The sequence below is a fragment of the Mustela lutreola genome, chromosome 6 (genome assembly GCF_030435805.1).
Source record: "Mustela lutreola isolate mMusLut2 chromosome 6, mMusLut2.pri, whole genome shotgun sequence".
Classification (NCBI taxonomy): domain Eukaryota; kingdom Metazoa; phylum Chordata; class Mammalia; order Carnivora; family Mustelidae; genus Mustela; species Mustela lutreola.
In genome coordinates, this window is record NC_081295.1 from 138,602,718 (window position 1) to 138,623,049 (window position 20,332).

At 44.5% G+C, this 20,332-nt stretch overlaps 1 protein-coding gene across 1 annotated transcript in view; it reads left to right on the forward strand.

The window, feature by feature from the left end:
* Positions 1 to 20,332, forward strand: part of LY86 (lymphocyte antigen 86) — a 65,794-nt gene that overhangs the window by 25,112 nt on the left and 20,350 nt on the right. Inside the window, exons 2-3 of the mRNA XM_059179183.1 lie at positions 15,039 to 15,125; positions 16,395 to 16,523. Coding sequence (XP_059035166.1) covers positions 15,039 to 15,125; positions 16,395 to 16,523 — 216 coding nt within the window. The remainder of the gene's footprint in view (positions 1 to 15,038; positions 15,126 to 16,394; positions 16,524 to 20,332) is intronic.

The window sequence follows — 20,332 nt, forward strand, 5'->3', positions numbered from 1 at the left end:
AAGTTACGTGACCCCTGCCCAGCACGATGAGCTCCTCCTGTGATTTTTCTCCAGGGAACACGCTTCTCCATCAAGAATTTTTCTTTAAGAGGACCTGCCTACATGGCTGGAGAGAGTGTAAAATGTATAGCCACTCTGGAAAACAGGGAGGGTTCTTTCTTAGAAAACTAAACATACATTTACCATAGGACACAGCCATCCCGGGGCTGGGCATTTATCCCAGAGAAATGGAAACAACATAGTTCATAAAACCTGTATGTGAAAGATCACAAGGGCTTTATTTGTGATTGCCTTAAACGGGCCAAATGTCCTTCAGCAGGTGAATAGTTAAACAAACCATGATCCATCCATACAGCAGAATACCGCTCAGCAACCAACACGAATGAGCTATTGATACACACCACCACCTGAATGATCTCAAGGACATTACACCAAATGAAAAAAAAAAAAGAATCCTATCTCAAAAGGAAGATCCGTTTATAGAACATTCTCAAGATGACAAATTATATTGATGGAGAACAGATCAGTGGTTGCTAGGGGTAGGGAAGGGGATAATTATCAAAGGGAGCACTAGAAAGATCCTTTGTGTCTGCTTTTTGACTGTGGTGGTGTTTATAGGTGATACAATTACATAGAACCACGCATGCACGTGTGTGCACAGACACACACACACGCATGCGTGTAAAAACTGTTTAAATCTGCAAGTGGTCTGTAGATGGTACCCGGGCTGAGGCCTTGGCTCTGAGATCCAGTTGTGTAAGAAGTCACCATGAGTGGCGGCAGGTCAAGGATACACAGGACCCCTCTGTACTCTTTTTTTGCAACTTCTTGTAACTCTATCATTATTGCAAAAAAAAAAAAAAAAAAAAAGTTTTAAAAAAAAGGCCTGGCCTTTTTGAGCCCAAGGCCCCGCATCTCACTTTCGGGGGTTTTGTCGACGGTACAGGCGCTGAGCCCCACAGTGTGGGCTCCACAGCCCCTGCCTCCAGGACATCTGAGAGACAGGCACCAGAAGGAAGTGTGAAGCTTAACGTGGTGCTAAGTAGCTCCTTCTACAGGTGAGGAAAGGGAACTCGGTGAGGTGGGGTGATGGCTAGCTGTCACCTTGACTTAAATTCTGAGTAGAAGTAGCTACTCCTAGTGCTCCTACTAAGAGTCCCCTCAGATGGTTTGCCTAGAAGGCCAAAGTGAGACAAGGCTGGAGTTTTTGTTTTTATAGAGTATGTGCATGTGGGGGGGGCAGGGAGGGGTATTTAAGAGCTACAAAGGGTAAGGTGGTGTGTGCACCTGCACATCAGCAATACAGTCGTGCAATTCCCCCACGACAGTCAGATGTTCAGCGGAGCCAGACAAAATGTGAGAACTCAGAGCTCACCAGCAAGACACAGGCCAGGGACTGATGGCAGAGGCCCTTCTTCTTCTTCTCCTTCTCCTTCTCCTTCTCCTTCTCCTTCTCCTTCTCCTTCTCCTTCTCCTTCTCCTTCTTCTTCTTCTTCTTCTTCTTCTTCTTCTTCTTCTTCTTCTTCTTTTAAGATTTTATTTATTTATTTGACAGACAGAGATCACAAGTAGGCAGAGAAGCAGGCAGAGAGAGAGCAGGTGAAGAAGGCCCCCCGCTGAACCTGATGCGGGGCTCGAATTCAGGATCCTGAGATCATGACCTGAGCTGAAGGCAGAGGCTTAACCCACTGAGCCACCCAGGCACTCCCACAGACTGAAGACAGACAGAAGAACCTACAGAGGTTCTTCTTAACCCCACAGAAACTGGTGCTCCATCAAGATTGGCTGCTTCTTGGGAAATACACAGGAAGAAGGCAGAAATCGATCTTTCTGGTACCATTCTAAACAACAAAAGAAAGAAAATGAAGTCTTCCGGACTTTCCAGGATCCTTCCAGAGGTGACTCTAGGATCTTTAGGGTCTGTGTATGTTCAAACACAAACCACCCACTTGTGACCTCAAGTCTTTGAAGAACTTGAACTGGCTGCCCTATTTTAAAGAATTTATGTATTTATTTAAGAGAGAGACAGAGAGTGGGGGAGTTGGGGGAAAAGCAGAGGGAATGGGACAAGAAGACTCCACGCAGAGTGAGGAAAACCTGACATGGCACTCGATCCCACAACCCGGGGATCATGACCTGAGCCTAAACCAAGAGTCAGATGTTCAATGGACTGAGCCACCAGGTGCCCTGAACTGGCTGCATTTATAATATTCAAGGTGAACCTTACAAATGCAGAACGGACTTGATAACACAAAGGGCTTTGTTGACGTTCCCAGCAATTACAAGCTCTCTGGGACTTCAGAGTTTCTTCAGAGTTTCTGTGTATGCTGTTTCTGCCCCGAGTTTCCTGGCAAAGAGTTCCTGGAGACAGACGGTCTGCCTGGGTTCGTACTCCAGCCCCTTCCAGAGGTTCAGATGACCCTGTCCACTTTCTTTAAACCCCCCTTGCCTCAGTTCTCGGGACTCAAACATAGAGATGATAAGCCTCGTACGACTTTTGCAAGGATTTGAGCTAATACACATATAGTGTTTCAAACAGCCCCTGCCTATGGTCAGAGCTACAAGGGTGACCCCCAGGGACCCTCCCCTGTAGACTGTGACTGGTTATCCATGACCACCCACACGGGATTACACACACCTCCGTTGTTCCTCACCGTGCCTTGTAGCTACGCAGTGTGGAGACTGTCTTTTACCGTTCCTTTGTCCTTCTACGCTCTGTGTTCCAAAACGTCAGGGGTTATGCCTAAAACAAACCTGCCTGTCTATCCTCACACCTTACACGGTGCTCAGTCCGTGGTGGGAGCTCCGAACATGTTTGTGATTGGATCAATAAACAAGCAGTATTTGGCTTCTTGTCTCCCCTGTTGAAGTAACATCTTTACCCCATTTTCTGGGCATCCACCAAAAATGGAAAAGTCCTATTGTTAGCAGGTTCCACTAGCTGCTCTGGCTTCAAATTTATGTCCCAAACACAGCCGCACTGGAGGAACATTTACGCCCCAGTCCGAATACTGAGAATGTGGGGAAAACATGATCTTTTTTTGTTTTGTTTTTGTTTTGTTTTGTTTTTGTTTGTGTTTTTTAATTTTTTATTTTTTATAAACATATATTTTTATCCCCAGGGGTACAGGTCTGTGAATCACCAGGTTTACACACTTCACAGCACTCACCAAAGCACATACCCTCCCCAATGTCCACAACCCCACCCCCCTTCTCCCAACCCCGCTCCCCCCCATAAGTGACTCTTAATCTTACAAAACAAACTGAGGGTTGCTGGGGGGAGCGGGGAAAACATGATCTTTATGGCCCCTTGTATTAGGAGAAGACAAATTGAGATGGAGACTTATTAAAAGGGAAATGTGTTAGCCAAACACTGGAGGAGGTAAATGAGCAGGTGAATCGTTTCCAAAATCACGTTACTCCCTTACTTCCCGCTGTCTGTCTGGTTGTTTGTCAACATTTCCTGAGTCGCCCAACCCACAATTATCCAGTAAGTATTACATAGCATAATCAGAAGAACAAGAGGTTATCAGAGTGGAGAATTTCGAAATAGGAAAGAGACTGTATGTTGTTGTTGTTTTGGTTTGGTTTTTTTTTTTTTTTTTTCATTCTCAAATTCTTACAGTGATCTTGTCTGTAGAGTTTATAGCTTAAACCCTACCTCTCTTCTGAAAATGAAGAAATTGTTCTTTCTGTGTAGCCTGTATTTAAGCCTATGTCCTGGAACACAGGTAGCCGCCAAAGAAGAAAAAAAAATGCTCAGTACAAAGTAGATGGGCAAGTTGACATTCCATCCCCAAAGGTCATGGAGGTTTATGGGTAGACATCAAACATACACAATATGACACACTTTGCCAAGAATGACACCCAACAATGCTCCTGAGACTAACTGCAGACCTTGGTCACCTTTATGGACACAGAGGGCAGAGGAAAGTAAATCCAATTAGGCCACAAAAGACACAGCTGATCTCTTAATCTCCTCCTTAATTAAAACCTTTAATGTACAATCACAAGCTGGTTTTTGGTTTTTAACTTCAGGGATCACTTGGTTCCCTACCCCAAGGGACTGCTCCTGTCTCAGCACAGAGGTCTGAGTGAGCCCGTGCAGGCTTCCCACCTGTCCTCATGGCCAGGCTGCTCCCAGCCCACACCTCCCACTTCCCCTCACGTACCCTCCACCTTATGCTCCCTCTTCCCCCAACAGCCCTCAGTATCTACCTTTTTAGCTCTATCCTCTTGGTCCCTGAGCCCGTATCTCAAACCTTTTCATGCCTGGGTAAGTGTTTGGCATTGAGTCAATGTTCCTGAAATAAAACAGAAAAAAATCTCTCAGGGGCTGTTCCAAGAATTCTAACTAAGTAGGAGCCCTGCCTTTCTTGCAAGATTCCTTTACAAGTCAGTGGGGTAGCTGCTAAGGCCCTGGGGTGCCTGGTGTGCGTCCAAGTCCTCAGTACTGAGACAATGAGAAAATATTTCATTGTTTCTCCAGAGAAAGAAGCTAGAGGTGGGGGAAGGAGCCAGGAATAGAGTGAACCCTCCCCCTCCCCCTACCCCAGCAATCTCAATAAAATCTATAAGATTTGTGAGAAGGTTTGTGAGGACATTTCTTGGGAAATTCATGAAGGGATTAAACTTTTAGCCTGGAATGATCCCTGGTAGATCTAGAAGCCCACCCAATGTGATCCTAAGCTCAGGGAATGAGTACACTACTTGGTGTGGCTTATGGCAGTGGTTTTCTAAACGAGGCTAGACAATAGAAGTATTTAAGAATCGCGATGCCCAAGTAGTATCCAGAATGTCTAGGATGGGAGCCAGGTATCGGTATCTTGACTGAACTCCCCAGGGGACCCCAGTATGTGGCAAAGTTTGAGAATCAGTGCTGAAGAACATCCCCCCACACTGGTTATGTTCAACGCGATTCTATTTATATCTCAAGGACTGAGAGCCCCTAGCTGACATCCAGGTTTTATTTAAGAAATAATCTATTGAACTTTACTAAATTATTTTAATCCTAGAGTGTTCTTAACGTGAAAAAGAAAATTTTAAAAAGAAGTTGGTTTCATTTTGTATGGCCACAAGAAGTAGAGTCTATGCTGCCCTTCCACAGAATCAATCCTTTCTTTGCCCCGTGATTGAATATCCATAATGCAGATGCTTCATGAATTATTTTTCTTGATTCCTGCAAAAACCTTCTAACACCCCTGCTTTTTCATTTGTGCTTTACCAGTGTCCTTTATGATGAGAAATGGCTTTGCAGAGTGAGTGATCTACGCAATCCTAGCCAACGGTCCTCACAGGCGAGCCTAGCCAGCAAGCCTAGCAAAACTGGGGAGCTGGGCCAGCTTGCCTTGTCCCTCCTTGTGATCACCCTGAGACATAAGAGGAATACAGTCTTGGTGCATGTGTTTGAACTCATTTTGCCTCTGTCCAAAGCTCTGTTTCCTTCTCTCATTCGGTTGACCTCCCTTGCTATTTGTCTCTTGCATACAGCAGTCTAGGGGCAGAGCCACAGCAGGCTGAGTCTAGAGGCTGAAATCAGTCATTTCGCTGCCCTAGATCTCAGCCTCTTCAATCACAAAATGGGGATATTAATACCTGATGTCCTGGTCACCCACAAGACAGGGGACAGAGTCAATGATTCATATATATCTTAGAACCACCTGGTTCTTTGGCTTCGAATCCAGTTCTATAAATGAGCAAAGATGGGCTGGTGTCAGATATTACCTCTCAGCCCGTTTACCGACCCCTACTCACTCATGCTTCGTATTCCATAACACCAGCAGCCAAGGACATACTCCTTAGCTTTTCCTTTTAAACTGAACCTAGTTCACGGCTTTCAGAAGCAGGAGAGAATTGCTTTTCAGCACGCCCAGCATTTAAAGAACAGTCCCAGAGTTCATCTTCATAGCCACACACTTAGGAAACCACCTGTGCATCATGGCCTGGTTCTCGTCCCCCGTCAGAAAACAGACATATTTGCAGGAAATGCAGACATGAAATGTGATGGGTGTATCCTGGTTGTGCCTCCGTGTCAGCAAACACTGCCATGGTTCCTGACATTCCTAAGCCAAGAAGCGTGAAGCCTTCCAGAGGATCCTGCCCAGAGAAGAGGTTTATCTGCTGGCAAATCCTTACCCTTGAATTATAGTTGAGATGCAGGAGATGCATGTTTGGAGGTCTTATTTTCCATTAAAAACAAAAGAAACAGAACGATCTAACTTTTCTCCAGTTTTCTATTCCGTATGGGTTGGCTCCAGATTAGTAACAGAAAGTTAAATAATTATCCATACCAAACAGAACAGGCAAGTTCCTTGGATGCTTCCAGATTTTCAGGAAACCCTGCTAATTTGGACACTAGTCAATCAGCAGTAGGGCCCTGGGTAAACCGGCCTAGTCTAAAGGCTTCTACCCCACCCCGGTCCCACAGCAGCTAGCAGTGTCTGGCAGGTATTAAACAGTTAATAAATGCTCTTGAAAGAATGAATGGCAACACTATCGGGAAGACTGAGTTTTCAATGAAGAGGGACTGGGTAAGGTAGTTTGGAGTGTGTCCATGGGAGATGTGCCTTGCACACAGAAGACTGCAAAATGTTGACTATACTTTGACCTTAAAATAAGAGATTAAGAGCATAAATGTATCTTATATTCAGTGTCTTTGATCTTGTAGGATTATAATTAGATGCTGGAAGTTTTATCATCCAGATGAGAGCAGAAGCATTTTCTTTTCTTTTTTAATTTTTTTTAATTTTTATTTTTTATAAACATATAATGTATTTTTATCCCCAGGGGTACAGGTCTGTGAATTGCCAGGTTTACACACTTCACAGCACTCACCAAAGCACATACCCTCCCCAATGTCCATAACCCCAACCCCCTTCTCCCAACACCCCTCCCCCCAGCAACCCTCAGTTTGTTTTGTGAGATTAAGAGTCATTTATGGTTTGTCTCCCTCCCGATGCCATCTTGTTTCATTTATTCCAGAAGCATTTTCTGATTTGCTTTATGCCTCCAAGGTCAGGGGCTCCTCCGACCATGTCAGGTATGCAGTCAAATGAATGAGAAGCTGAGTAGGAATTCCTGTTCTCGAGCCACTAAGATGCACTCTCTGCCAGCTAGGAGACAAGTTCAAGTTCCTCTCATCCTCATTGTAAGATTCTGCACTGTGGGGCATCCTGGATAACACAGGATGAATCTGCGCATTTAGAATTCATTGTTGATCTACTCCTAAGATGCAAAAGGTCAAGCAGAACAGCCTCCAATGGGTCATTATTTTGGGTGAGACATTTGTCTAGGTCTTTTGGATCGAAGCTCAGCTTCATTACCATTTCTCTCTTTATGGTCTTTAACATTTCTGTTATGGCTCAAAAACCGTGGCCTCCTAATCTGACAGAAGCCAACTTCAGGTCATTCCAGGGGACTGTGACTCAGATGTCAAGGGGGCAGCCCATGTTCCCACACTTTTTTTTTTTTTTTTTTGTCAATAATGAATTCCCATGGAGTCCATGTGTTTCCCAGTTAGAAGCAACCCAAGAACGCATTCATCAATGTTACCAGGCAGCTGCAGGGTGTTGTAGTTCTTGGCCTCATATATTACAAACAGGTGGCATTCCAAGGTGACGGTGTTCCTTCCATTTTTGTTATGTTTGATATCAAGAGCCATGTTGAAGCAGTTTGAATCCACCATCTGCATGCCCAAGATAAAACGAGAATAAAGTCATAGATAGATCTGACTTCGGCATGTGGGTCACTTCCCAAGGAAATGCTACCAAAGACAGGGGAATCAGGGTGGAGCTGCTGTTACTTGAAACCCTGTCCCATCAGGAGGCCTCCCCTGTGCAGTCCTATAGTAACAGGATTTGAAAGGCAGAGACTAGAGGAGATCAGGAAATAACAGAGCAACATAGCTAGATTACCTTCACCACGTTGTAAGTCAACACTTTATCTTCAAAGGCAGGGAAGGAGTCTGAGGGAAGGGGCAAGAGGAAGACACCACAGTGCCATCAAGGACAGAAGAAGAAAGTTAATTTCATGTTGCCATGGTAATGAATTTCCAGCAAAGACATCTCATTTACACATGGAGCCTGACATACCATCCTCTTTTTAGGGATTCAGTGACCCTTGAAAGCTGTCCTGGGAATCACACAAACAAATAAGACACCCCAATCAAAAGATGGCCATGCAAGAAAAGGGACTTTCAGATCCGGGTAAAAGTGGGTGTGTGTGGTAAATGAAATAGAAACTTGCAGAATTGATAATCATCCAATTTAAGGGAAAAGGAAGTTCTGTTTGTTATTTTGGGAAAAGATTTCCGAAAAATGACTAAGGAGTATCTGCCACTATTTGACCGGGCCCTAGATTTTCAACCACACTCAGAAAATCCATCCTAAGTGCCACAGCAAAATTTCCATGATGATGACGACAACGTCAATGCACTAGCCCCTTCCAAGAGAGCCTTCCTGGTGTTGGCAGGGAAAGAGATTGATACCACTGGCCTCACAACTCAGACTTCTCCAATAACTGCCAGCTCCCACCAAAGCTGGAAGTGAAAGCTCATCTGACCTTCTGTGTCAAGCTATCTGACCTTCTCTCTTTTCCATCTACGTATCCAACCATCTGATATATTGGAGCGTGGCCCCTAGACTAGATGCTGGTTAGCGGATGGTGCATAAACACAGCATAGTTCCTAACCACTCACAGCTTATGCCCTGGTGTAACCTAAGGAAACAGACTAGTGATCATTGCCACAGTCACAATGATGGAGCTATACACGGGTGCCATGGGAGACAGGGGGAAAGACAGGGGAGTGAACCCCCACTGGAATCCTGGGGTGGGGTGGTTGAGCTGGACTGTGAAGGTGCAGAAGACCAAAAGAGAAGGCAATCAAAGTTTTCCTATGAGAGGTCTAAATCTCTTTGAAGACATCTACAGGAAATTGGCCTGATTGGTTTTTACACTGCAGATAGAGGTAAACATGTTTTCAGAAAGCCAGAGCCACTAATCCAGAAAACACTGAGTTAGCACCTGCCATTGGAGGTGTGTGTTAGATATGATGAGAAGGGAGTTGTAATCAAACTATAAAAGAATAGAATATGATATAATAACATATAATAATAGCAAGGTCCTGGCCCCAGGGATCTGACACTGTTTAAGGAGGCAAGGCATTATCACATAAAGCTTTGAGTAACTACACAATGTTGCCCATGTTACCTGCTAAATAATCAGTATAGATCATAAATTCATAGGAAAGAAAAAAGAGAAAGAGCTGGTGGAATGCAATAACAGTTCCCATAGAGGTCAGGGTTTGGATAGAAGGGAGAGAAATTATTGCACGTAAGGAAAATACAGATTAGATCATATCACCTTTTCCCTCTACAATCATCAATGACACCCAAGCACAGTTACTGGCTCACTCTTTGTGATTCCATGGGCCAGAACATCTCTGTTTGTATACTCCTGAAAATTCAGAGGGCTTCTTCAAATCTCCATAGCCCAAGCACTCAGCATAGTGCCTGCCATTGGTGGGGGCCTCCGTATATCCATCCCAGAACATTTGGAAGCACTCAGAGACATTTGATTCCCAAGTTAACTGTGGACCATATAAGAGCAAGTAGGCTTGTGAACGCCCAGTTGGAAGGGCTCCTGGGGGTTCCAGCAATATAGCACAAAATGCACCCTGTGGTGATGAATTCTATGCATCAACTTGGCTAGGCTCTGGTGCCCATCTGTTTGGTCAAGATGTTTCTGTGAAGGCATTACATGGGTGTGATTAACATTCGCAGTCCATAAACTTTGATTAAAGCTGGTGATCCTTCATAATGTGCATGGGACTCCTCCAATCAGCTAAAGGCCTTCAGAGAAAATACTAGAGTTTCCATAAAAAGCAACTCAGTTGCAAGACTGTTAGAAATGCAGCCTGAGTTTCTAGCATGCTGGCCTGCCCTGCAGGTTTCAGACTTGTCAGCCCACACCCACCCATAGTCACACAAGGGAGAGAGAGGGAGAGAGGTAGAGAAAGAGAGAGAGCCATTGCCTTCCTGCAGCAGGAAGAACATGGACAAGCCCAGGGATGGATTTGGCAGAGATGTGGAGGGCCAGTGGAGGTGGGGCTTAAGGAGCATCTGTTCTGCTTCAGGGCAACAACAGATTGTAAAGTGTAAGCAATCAAATTGTAAAGGCATGCACATGCCCCTGCATGCCTATACACATGTGCACACACACACACACACACACACACACACACAAATGTATATAAAACCTGGTACAATCTGAATATGCTCAGTTCATCGGACCAACATCAGTGTCTTGCTTTTGACATTGTACTATATTATATGTAAGATGTTACAGTGAGGGAAAGCAGAGTGAAGGGTAGGTGAAATCTCTCTGTACTTTTCTGAATTTTCCATGAGAATATAATTATTCAAAATATAAGGTTAAAAAAGAAAAGCCCTTAAGCAGACCCATGAGCTATGAAAAACAGTAGCATGAGAGTTGTCCCTCCTATAACTCTCCAACCACCCAGCAAACAGGCTGCAGGGTGCCTGCCAGGTGCTGCCCATAGACCCCAGGTCTCAGCAGCCCAAGCCCAAGAACACACCAGCAGGGAACCCAGCAGGGGCACCGCCCTCCGCCTCCGCCCCCTCCCAGACCCATCAGCCTTATGTGCCCACTGCCCTCCAGTGAGGAATTGCATATCCAGAGCCTGTGCCCTTGGGTTCGGTGTCCTATTTGCTGGTTCTAGCTGAGGCCCAGAACTGGTTAGAAACCGTCAAGGCAAGTTTGTCCTCTCCTGGACAACTGGCCAGCTCCGTCCAGACCAAGAGAGCAGAGCCCACCAGCAGAGAATAAGGGACAAAAATGGTTCTGGAGCTGAGATTTGTTAAGATCCTGCCCACACTTAGCCCACCTGTTTATCTGAATCTCTTCTACCCTATGAATGAGCACGAAAATAGCCCCCAGATGCCTTGGACTGTCACTGCCCTTAATATGTAAGGCAGACACAGCTGGCTGCTCTTCCCCAATTTCCTCTCAGCTGTTTAGAGGAGCCTGTCTTCCACACACATGCGCCCCAGAGGCCAGAGACAGTGGGGACAGTTTGGGAGCATGCTGGGCTCACTCACTGCAACCACTATCCTCCCTTGGTCAGAAGCCATAGATGTCCACGGAACACACGGGGCCGGGGGCGGGGGGGACATCGCACAGAGGCTAAGGGAAAAATACTTAAAATGGAAAGATTGTATATTGCATGACGAAGCTTTTGGCCTCTTTGCTCAGCTCATTTGCTGTTATACAATGAAGTGTCTAGAGGAAACATTTATCTCTGCCCTCACAGCCCAGGAACACCAACTCTCATTAACTTTCCAATTTCATTCCTTCAGAAGATCCAAGTTCAGATAATCCAATTTATATGTATTAAAAATTACTTGAGGCAAGTGTCCAAGGGAGTCCCCCCTCCTGCCCTCCGCCCCACCTGGTAGTTCTCATATTACATAAGAAGGACTACTTAAAAAATGCAACCCACCATCTTTTGTTTTGGTACATGAGTCTGAGGCACTTGTCTGGTAACTGAGAAAGCAATTCTTGAAAGCAGTGGTTCTCCACCAGAGGTGTTTGTCCTCCAGGGGACATTTGACAGTGTCTGGAGATACCTTTGGTTGTCACAACTGGATTGGGGGGGGTGCTGGGTAGAGGCCAAAGATGCTGTTAACATCCTATAACCCCACAAAGAAGGATTATCTGATCCAAAATGTCAGTAGTGCCAAGGTTGAGGAAACCCGCCTTCAAGTTCTGCACAAGTTTACTACATGTATAACCTTTATCACTCATTCAGCAAACAATCACTTGGAACCCAGCATAATCTTCAGACAGTGTGCTAGGCCCTGAGGCTGGGAGCTGCCTTCCAGTGTCTAGTAGAGGAACGGCGAAGGTCTAAGGAAAATACAACGCAATACGGATTCTGAGTGAAAATACATATTACCACGGGGAAGGACGTGCGTCTGTGAGGCTGGGACTAGGGGACAGGAGGAAATGATGTCACTTCCCCCAAGACAGCTGCAAACTGCATATTCAATCTCAGATATAAAATTCGATCTCAAATATAGAATAAATATAACTGCTAAGAAAGATTACCAAGCCCCAAAGCATTTTTGAAGCAACGGCCTTAATGTTTTTAGATACATATGCATCCTCAGAGAGAAACAACCTACTGTTTTCTCTGTGACTTTGTTCCCTATTAAGATTATTTTCCCAACAGTATTTTTGCAGTACCAAGGAGATGTTTTACTTCCTTCTCCTGCCCTTAAGTTTATCCTTTCCATCTATACTTTTAAAATGTCCATAAACACACCGTGAAATTCTGTAACTGCCTGTCAGCTGAGGGATACATATGTAGACCCTCACATCTGTCCTTAGACAGCAGTTTGATTTGATTCACAATTCTGAGGATACACGTTCCTGAACATCTGTCCTTTGGCCTCTCTTTTTTGATACTGAGTGCCAACTGTGTAGTAGGGACAATTGTCTCCATAATTCCTGCTCCCTTTCCCCAAGCCAAGAGAAGCCCAGGACGGCACAAACGGGCTGATGGAGAAGGAAAATGAACCTAAGAGAAAATGGCCTTTCCCCAGGAGAATGAACGGCCAGATCCAAGACAGTTTGCTCAAGCGAAACAGCACCATAGATTAGATTTGCAAGGCAGAATAGCCTAGCGATCATTTCCATGGCAGATACCACAGACAATTACATATCTTCCAGGTCAGCAATGTGAATGATAAAACTGTCTGGAACACCATCACTGACAAATGTGAGCTCATAGCTAAGCTGAAATTAAAACCAGTTATAAAACAGAATTATCACATGCCATATGCCCATGCACAAAATATTCCAGGCCATCTTACAAATTAAATCATTAACATACAGCTTGGAAGCTCCACTTCGCGAATACTTGTACACCATCCAGGGCTGTCATTTTTTGTTTGTTCTTTAAGCCTGGGTTCGAATCTTGACTCTACCCCGCTTATAGTCCTGGGACCCGGGTAACTTAATAAAAACCTCTCTGAGTCTCTATTTTTTCCATTTGTGAAAGGAGGACAATCATAGCTATCTCTCAAGATTGTCATTTGTCATAGGAGTCTGGGTCTCATGGGGAAAATACAGACCATGTCAGTTATTGTAACTGGACAGGGAGGAAGCAGTGACCACGCTGACATTTGGGAGAACAGAGGGCAGACGTTGGAGTTATCAGAACTTGGAGGCTTCAAAGAAGGTCCCTGTGGAGTTGGAGCACAGACTGCTGGGGATGGGGGGAAAGGGTCTGCAGCCGAAACTGCCATAAGAGAAGCTTAGGAGCCCATGCAGCTGAGCCTCTGCTGATTCTGGGAAGGTGCAGAAGAAAGCAGGACACTGGAACCAATGGCCACTGCCAGGGTGACAGGCCATCTCCAGGTGACACCCTCAAGGACCAGCAAGTGTGGAAGAAGGAGCAGCTTGCTTCCCCGGCTCAGCCTCAGTCTCCCTCTGGTACCTCTGCTGGCAGATGGCAAAGGAGAAGAGTGAATGCGGAGAGCCCCGACTTTGCACAGTGGAACTCGGAAGGCTAGATTTCGAGCTGAGGGACACATGGCTCCTTTATCCACTCGTTACCTATACGCTGGGGGTGCTGTCCATGCGTCTGACTGAGGGGCTCTGTGCTATGCACTGGGGAGTCTGGAGGATTCAGCAGAAACTGCTTATAAGGGCACCTGGGTGGCTCAGTTGGTTGAGCAACTGCCTTCGGCTCAGGTCACGGTCCTGGAGTCCCGGGATCGAGTCCCGCATCGGGCTCCCAGCTCCATGGGGAGTCTGCTTCTCCCTCTGACCTTCTCATCACTCATGCTCTCTCTCACTGTCTCTCTCTCAAATAAATAAATAAAATCTTAAAAAAAAAAAAAAAGAAAATGCTTATGAAGTGTGTAGCTCAGTGACAAGGACAACTCAGTTATGATCCGTTCTCTCTCAGACCCAGTGAGAAACATAAAGGAACAGGAACCAGAAACCAAACCAAAACAAGAATCCAGCTCCTGCCTTTCAGAAGTTTCGTTTTTAGGTTAAGTGATATAGGATGAGTCCCAATAGCAGAGTACAGAATAAACCACATTCATACGCCTTGAAAAAAATATTTCACGCAGAACTATTTTAAGAATTCAGAGAAGCCAAAAAATATTTGGGGGATGATCAGGGAAACCCTCATTAAAAAAAAAAAAAAAAAAGATGGGAATGAACAAGACTTCACTTAGACCACAGCCAAAAAGATAGGACCATTACACATTAGAGAAAGCATGTGAACAAGTAGCCTTGGTGGGAATTTGCAGGGTAACCTGACCTCAAAAAATGGAGGATGGATTCCTGATGTGGAGTATGGAAGGAGGGGCCAGTAGGACATTTCCTGACTTTATTCTGAGGCCTAGATGAGCCTCTGGGACTTTCTGAATGACCAGAAGGTATGTATGAAAGATATTATCTTTGCAGTCTAGGTTCCCTCTATCATATCTAGCACAAGACCTTGCATATAATGGAATGTTTGGGGAAAAAATTATGACATTGACTGAGATAGGATGGGGAAAAATTATAAAGGCAGGTCCTAACTGAAAATCTGCATGTATTTCCCTCTTTCGATTCTGTAATAAATGCTTAGTGAAACGTTTCAAATAATCAATGAGCAATTTCAAAGCCAAAAGTTCAGGAACTGCAAGAAGTCAAGCAATGACAAAAAACCTAAGTAAGGGTGTAACCCCCCACCCCACACCAAGACCTATGCTCATTTCAGATTGAGAGTCTGCCATAGGAACATGGCATTGACCAACATCAACTATGGGGAGATTGGGGAGGATTACTGATGGCATCATGAATTCATACAAAGAAAAAAAAAGTGTGGGACAATATGTTTTTGAATCAATTTTGGTGATTCATGTAGAAAAAAATGATATCGCTGGTGTGACTCTGTAATGGAAGTTTGCAGAGCATACAATGTACTCAGGCCTAATCTGTTGTGTTCTTCTTGGCAGATCCATTACAAGATTTTGGCTTTTCTGTTGACCAGTGTTCAAAACATTTAAAGTCAAATCTCAACATTAGATTTGGAATGATTCTGAGTAAGTAAAGAGTATCGACATGAGATAAAACGTTGCACAATCTCTTCCTGGTCCACGCATTCCGATTACTTCCATTAACGACAGGAGCTAAGTGGCCGGCTAAGCCACTGCCCCCACCGCTGGAATCGGGTCTATTTCCATCTCCGTTTTTACTTCTCTCTCTGGGTAACATCCATATATAGTGGAACTCTCACTGAATGCTGTGTTTTTTCATTGAAAAGACTTGAAGCATTCGTTTTGATGAAATGAGCACCTGGAATCAGTATATCCAACAACAAAAAGAGATAACATCAGTATGTAGGCTTGACGTCTATGTGGGAGAGAGAGGGCTTTTGCTTTGTTATCTTGGCAATGAACAAGTTTACCACCAGCAGTACGGCTTGTCATTTGATTTATTTCATTTCCCAAATAGCTGATGCAAGTTCTTAAACCTTTGACAAAGGGAAAGTTATGTAATATCTCTCCTTCCACCCCAATCCATGAGCTGGGGTACTCTCTGATTGTTTCTGTTTATTTGGCTGTGCCTTTACAGTTAGTCATTCTATTGCTATAGCTGCTAGAGTATCTCCCTTTAAAGCAGTTTTATCAAAACCAGAACTTAGCGTGTAGAATCATTCCAGGGAAACGGAGGGAACATCTCTGGGGACCCAGAACTCTTGTGCATCTTTGTATTTCCAGAACCTTACCCAATATCTGGATTCTATAGCCGCAGCTGAGTAATAAAAGAGGAATGAAAAGAGGAGTAGGGGGAACATAAAAAGGAGGAATGGAGAAAAAGACAGAGCCCTAAAGCCTCCTGTGTCATATGATACAATACCTACCTAAAAACTGGGGGGGGGGGGTGACGCCACCCCACCACTCTCAGGGGAGACACGTGATACTATGCAGCTGGGAAGTTGTAGAAGCCAGGCCTGCAGCCATCACCTTGAGGGGGTACGGCATCAGGGCAGGGGAGCACAGCAGAGTGCCTACCTTGCTCTGAACAGATCAAGCTCGCTGAAGGGCCACATCCATACCTAGGGCTGCTGTCATTGTGCTTCTGTGCTGTTTTACGAAAAAGAAGGCAGGCAGGCAGGCAGGAAGGAAGAAAGAAAGTGGGAAAGGGAGGAAGAAAGGCAGAGGAAGGAAGGAAGGAAGAAACCTGTTCCCACACAGGGCAGGCTTCTGGAAATAAAAGGCCCTTTGGTTCATGCTTCTATAAATGTTGAATGCTTTGATACGCAGCGAAACCCACGCTAATAGTAAAGCCGATCTTCTCTTTCCCTTTAGGAGAGGACATCAAAGAGCTGTTTCTTGACATAGCTCTCTTCACTAAAGGATCGTCCATTTTGAATTTCTCCTATCCCATCTGTGAAGAGGATCTACCCAAGTTTTCTTTCTGCGGAAGAAGGAAAGGGGGTAAGTTGTCTGCCTTGCCGACTGCTCGCTGTGGTCGAGAGAGGGATGAACCATGGCTTCCCGTTGAGGCCACAGCCCTGGTTCTGACCCTCACCTTTGGACCAGCTTAACCTTGCTTATCAGCATGTGTCCTATAAAAATAACCATGAAGCCCATTTCACACAACCTACCTTATACACTGAGTATAAAAACCAAGTGAAACATGCCTATTATGAGACACTTTACAAACAGAAAAATGTTACTGTTCGTTGTGGCACCTTGTAAAAAAAAGAAAAAGAAGAAGAAAAGAGGCTGGCATCAGAAAGAACCAAGAGCTTCCCCAAATCCACTGAGATTCAAAGTATCTTCAGGTTTCTCCTCAGCGATCTCTTTAGTGACAGGGTCTCCGTGATATGGGAATGGACTCTAAAAAAAAGAAAAACAAAGTGAAGCTTTCTAAATGTCACTGTTGTATTGTGTTCTTGCCCAGTTGAGTCCTTGACTGACGGGGACATTAGGTAGCTAGATTCGAAGTACACAGCGTAAAACCATGACACCATCTGCTCCTTATTGCAAATCACTAACTGCCTACCTCCCTGCTGTACATACCCCAAGGAGCACAAGAACCCAGTTCCAGCCAGCCCGCACCTCCCTCTGAGTCTTGTCTTCCCGCAACATCTTCACCACGGCCCTGAGAGGCCTCCGTTTATTTAACTAAAACGTCGATGGGATCTCTGACCATCCTCCCGGAAGTCACTCTCCTCTACCTTCCCAAGACATCCTTCCCTGCCCCAGTGGCCAAGGGGGAGCGCACCCTTAACCTCACACCCCAGAAACCTCCACCTGTTTATTTCCTCATTCAAGGAAGCCTGAGTATAATCACCCAATTATGCTTTCCAAACAAAGAATCTAGAAGAAACTGGGGTTCCCGTCCCATAACAAAGAGGTGTGGACAGAGGAAGTTTGTGCAGGAAAAGAAAACAGGGAATTTGAGAAAGTTGCAGGCCTCCTGAAGCTGGGTGGGCGTCCGTTCAGCCTTCCCTCCTCATCCTCTTCTCTGTTCCCCCAAGTGTGGGATGCATAACTGTATTGGCACAATCATTTATTACCACTTGTCATCCTTGGTAGAGAATGAGCTTCTTGGTCTTTAAGCCCAGGACTTCAAATGTGCCTGCTCCATGGGGGGTACCCAGCACTGCGCACTCCTGAAGACAGAAAGAGCTCGCATCAGTTAGCACTTGTGCCAGGCACTGTCCTAAAAGCTTCACAACCAGTCAGTCATTTACTTTCTACCCCAACCCTATGAGCTAGGACTTATAATACTCTAATACCGAGCCCAGAGCTAGTGAGAGAGCCATGGCTCGAACCCAGATGAGCTGGCTCCAGGACCCATAGTCTTAGTGGCTAAGGAACGAATCAACCAAAGAAGAAACAAGGAATTGTGCCTTTTGGCCAGGACTTTATTTGAAGTCATCATTCAAGAACTCTTTCTGGCCTGGGATCTGACTTTGTTTCAAATAGGGACATTTTTTTCTTCCTAGCTAACCTACCATAGACTGGTGAGTCAGTTTTCCTCTCTGAACTTACTAGAAATATTTTTGATTGAATGGGTGCATTCGTATCATTCCCCAGCATGGTGAGCTCCTCGTAAGTTGATCCCTCTTCTATAGCCAGTGTCTACAGTTTTATTGGCCTTTATTTTGCTTATCTTTCCCATTTTACCCCCACATAAGTGTCCTTGCACCCAAGTGTGGAAACAAATATGCTTGGAAGCACTATGAGTTTAGTTAGAAAGAATGCATGCTGTGTCACCTTCATTCGTACTTCCTTCTAGTCCCAGAATCAAGTCTCCCTTGCTCCCTCCTGAAAGATGGAAATGGGGTCTGGTCTGATTTTCCTGCCTCCTTACTGCTGGCAGGGTAGTCTTCTCAAATACAGATTTGATGAGGCTGGAGAAAGAGGCTACGTTCAGCCAAATGTATCACTCCCTCTGGATGTTCCTGGAGCATCTCATTCCTACTTATCTCAGCTAGAATCATATCCTATCGTGTGGGTTTCTCCCTCCTTAAACTGTGAACTCCTTGAAGGCAGGAATATTTCTTGCTCCCCTCTGTCTCTGGAGACTTGGCAAAGAGAGCCTGACACAGAATAAAGATACAATAAATACTTGTTTTATTGTATTTTTATATGATGGATTGAATGCAATATACCAGCTCATCTTAAAAGCGACTGTCTAATGATGCTTATACATGCCACTAAGATACAAGTGCATCAAATCCTAGCAAACAGTGAATTATCTTGGCCCTCCATGTTTAATAAAACCTGTTTTTCCCCCATATGAATAGTTTTAATAGAATTACTAAAACAGGAGAGATATTGTTCCCCCAAACTGAGATGTCCAATTCAGCTCAGCATCTCAGAAGGCTGGTGCTTGCCTTATCTGAATGCAGCCCTATAGCCATTTTTTTTTCTTTATTGCTGCAGGGCTAAAACCTGCATAGGCAGCCTGAGAAGCCGGCACTCAGGGAATTACCAGGAAATTTCATACCGTATAAAACAATCACAAAACTGATATACAAATGCTGCATGAACAAATAACTAGGTACATTATATATGCCAGAAAAACTAACATCTTAAATGTAGTGGCTTCTTGGGTTATTACGCTTTGCTTTAACCCACCCACAAACCGACTGCAGGAATGATTCTACCGGAAGCAGCGATTAATTTTAAGAACAGAGGGAGGGGGGAAGTAAAGAGCTGAAGCCAATTCAAACCCAAGCACAAGCTGCTGTTGACATATTAGGCAGGAAACAGAGTCCCTCTGGGGTTTGCAGGTCCTTCTTAGCAGAGCAGTGAGAAAACTTGGTGTCTACTGCAGGTGGCACGGGAAGGTGTTTGATATCATTTGTTTGATATCATTTCCAAGGCATTAGTATGCATTCCTCCACTCCCTACACCCTGCTGGCTGTTCTTCAAGCCAGATAAACTACAAAATGGTTCAGGTTTAGTGAAACTATGTGGATAAAATGTATCCTTCCCTTCTGCATCTTCCCCAGCTGGCTCTAAGGCAAGAGCTCATTTTAGTTTTTATGGTGTGATTAGCCATTTGAGGGGGATAGCCTATGTGTCCAGTTATAGGGGATTGATCAAGCAGATCATTGTTCTGCCAAATGCAGGTTCGATGTGCTGTGTTTTTAAATGATGTTGCAGGAAACTATTAAATTACTTGAAAATATACTCACAAATTTTGTGAAGTGACAAAAAAGCTTGCATGAAAGAGTACTCACTGTTGGATACTGTTTTTAGTAAAACATGTGTAAGTGTATGCACCATTGAGCTCTGAAATAGCATACACTTAGGTATGAATGGTGGTCAGCCCTCAGTGGTAGAACTACTGATCTTTGTTCTCATCTTTTTGGAAATCTCTTCTGCTTTCATAATAAATTTACAAGGTTCTTCTTTTCAATGTGAATGAGCACTGTAGGAAAGAATAGAGAGGATGAATTCTCTTCTTCCTCATCCTTTTTTCAAAAAGAATCAACCTACTTAATAGTCAATGATATTTGGAGTTAGAAAGTTCTGAGTCCACGTGTGGCATACAATGTCCAAGGATCTTTCAATATTCATTCTGGGTTACTCACTTTCCCCTTTACCCAGCTGTAGGTTCATTGAGAAGGAACCAAAACCGGTCACTGTTTCACTTTGTTCGTTGTTAATGTTCCCTTATTTCCTTTCTTGCCCCTGGTGGCATTGGGTTATGCAGATCCATTGGCTTTACTTGATCTTGATGCTTTCCAAAATGGCATCAGTTTTTAAGAATAAACTGGGAT